The 1849-nt window shown below is 40.2% G+C and overlaps 1 protein-coding gene across 1 annotated transcript in view; it reads right to left on the bottom strand.

Annotated features, from left to right (window-relative positions):
• Positions 1–1849, bottom strand: part of LOC116687408 (calcium-dependent secretion activator 1) — a 185407-nt gene that overhangs the window by 147680 nt on the left and 35878 nt on the right. The window contains exon 8 of the mRNA XM_032512766.1: positions 876–1088. Coding sequence (XP_032368657.1) covers positions 876–1088 — 213 coding nt within the window. The remainder of the gene's footprint in view (positions 1–875; positions 1089–1849) is intronic.

The raw sequence follows: 1849 nt of genomic DNA, 5'->3' as shown, positions 1-1849 counted from the left end.
TCTTTTGGAGATTATGGTCAACTAGTGTGTGTTGTAGCAGTGTTTTTACCAATAAGAATGAGTAAGCATGTGCTACTGTTAGCCATCTCGTCTCGGCTAGTGACGTAGAAAGTCGTGCAGATTTCAGGACATTCAGAAACCGTATCTCACTTAAAACAGCATGGATAGTTTTTTTTCAAGTTTGTGTGCGTGGAGAAGCACCAGAGACACAAAATAACACCCCAAATCTCAGAAAAGCAATTTAAAGACTGTCATAATGTATAAAGACTAGGGATCACATTATTTCACATGGCAAGATTACAACTAGATTATTTTCAAAAAATGTAACAAAGCTAGCTAGCGACCGCTGGCGTTAGTTGGTAACTTGAGGGAACGTTTGCTGATTTTTTGTTCTGCCGTACATGCAGATGAATGTCCCCATCACCCGGAGGTCAGCGTTTAGCCGCCGGTAGTACTCCAGTGGATGACTCGCTTCAGAAATCTGCAACTTTCCCTCTTTAGTGTTTATCTAAGCACGGCGCCATGGCAACCATTAACACCACCGGCTCAAGCCGTTTGCTGCTTCAAGTTTGTTGCTGGAGGGAGCTCACCCATTGGTTGTTGACCATGTTCACATTATATCACTTTAATACCAAGACTTAAAACTTAGTACAATAGATAATATCAAACACGTTTGAACGTCAAGACGGGAAAAAAGACTGATTGGGAGTGAGTTTAATGACCAAACGATTGAGACGACGGGAGCGTCCCAACTCTAACAAGACTCTCAGGACTTTATTCAGATATTGGAAAATAGTCTGCGACAGTTTAAACCACTTAAGTTTTTTGGTGTAAGGTCTGCATAAAAGACAAATAGGACAGAGTTGAAAACTTACAGAACTGAGATATTGGTGCATCGAGCTGAGGGGCTGTGCCCCCCCTGGAGTTGAGTTTCTGGACCTGTGTGGGAGGAACTGGCTTGTGTGACTGGCCGGTAGCTCTGTACATGGCCTGTACCCATAGGATCCGGTCCTGCTCATCGTCACTGGCAAAGATCACAGTGTCGCCCTCTTTCACAGCGTTGAAGAACGTGCGACCGCCGTCTAGACCTGAAGGACGGACACAGGAAGGTTAGGATCATATTCCAGTTTGTAACTCTTTATATATGTCCAATTTTGTTGAATTTCCAGTTTATGAACTTGTGCTATGTAAGCTGGGACAGAATTACCCCAGGTCAGGACTACCCCAGGTCAGGGTCCAACATAAACTCATAACCTTACCAGTATAATTGTTTCTATGGAGATTACCACTTAATAAGCCCCTTGAGGTTTTTTTGGCAATTGTCCATCACATCTTTTTGTGAAACATATAACACGGTTTTAATGTTTTTTTGGTGAAAATAAAATAAATAAAAATACATCCAGGCGCTTGATGTATTGAAGCCATAGAGCACAGTAAGCGGCACTCTAGTGTTCCGTTGAAAAAGTCGGTAAAACTGTGAGCCACCTTTGAATCAAAATGAAAATTTCCCTCCAGATAAGATTCTGTAAATTAAGTACGTGACCCGTTTCCACTCCACCACTCAAAGAATCGAAATCAAGAATAATTAACCCTTGTGTTGTCTTCCCGTCAAAATTGAAAATCAACACTGCTTAAGCTTTTTATTGATTTTTTAAAACTTTTTCTTATGTTTTTGTCCCTTTGTTCAATGTTTGTCATTTTTTTGACGTTTTCAAGACTACGTAACACTAACTTATTAACTTTAGTTTTACAGTTATTTAGGAATTTATCTAAATTAGGGGTTATTAGGCTAAAATTAAAGGAATGGATGTTGATGGATAATCACAGACTGGAATATGTCAACTTTTAC

The sequence above is a fragment of the Etheostoma spectabile genome, chromosome 4 (genome assembly GCF_008692095.1).
Source record: "Etheostoma spectabile isolate EspeVRDwgs_2016 chromosome 4, UIUC_Espe_1.0, whole genome shotgun sequence".
Lineage (NCBI taxonomy): Eukaryota > Metazoa > Chordata > Actinopteri > Perciformes > Percidae > Etheostoma > Etheostoma spectabile.
This window is presented reverse-complemented; position numbering and strand designations above follow the sequence as displayed.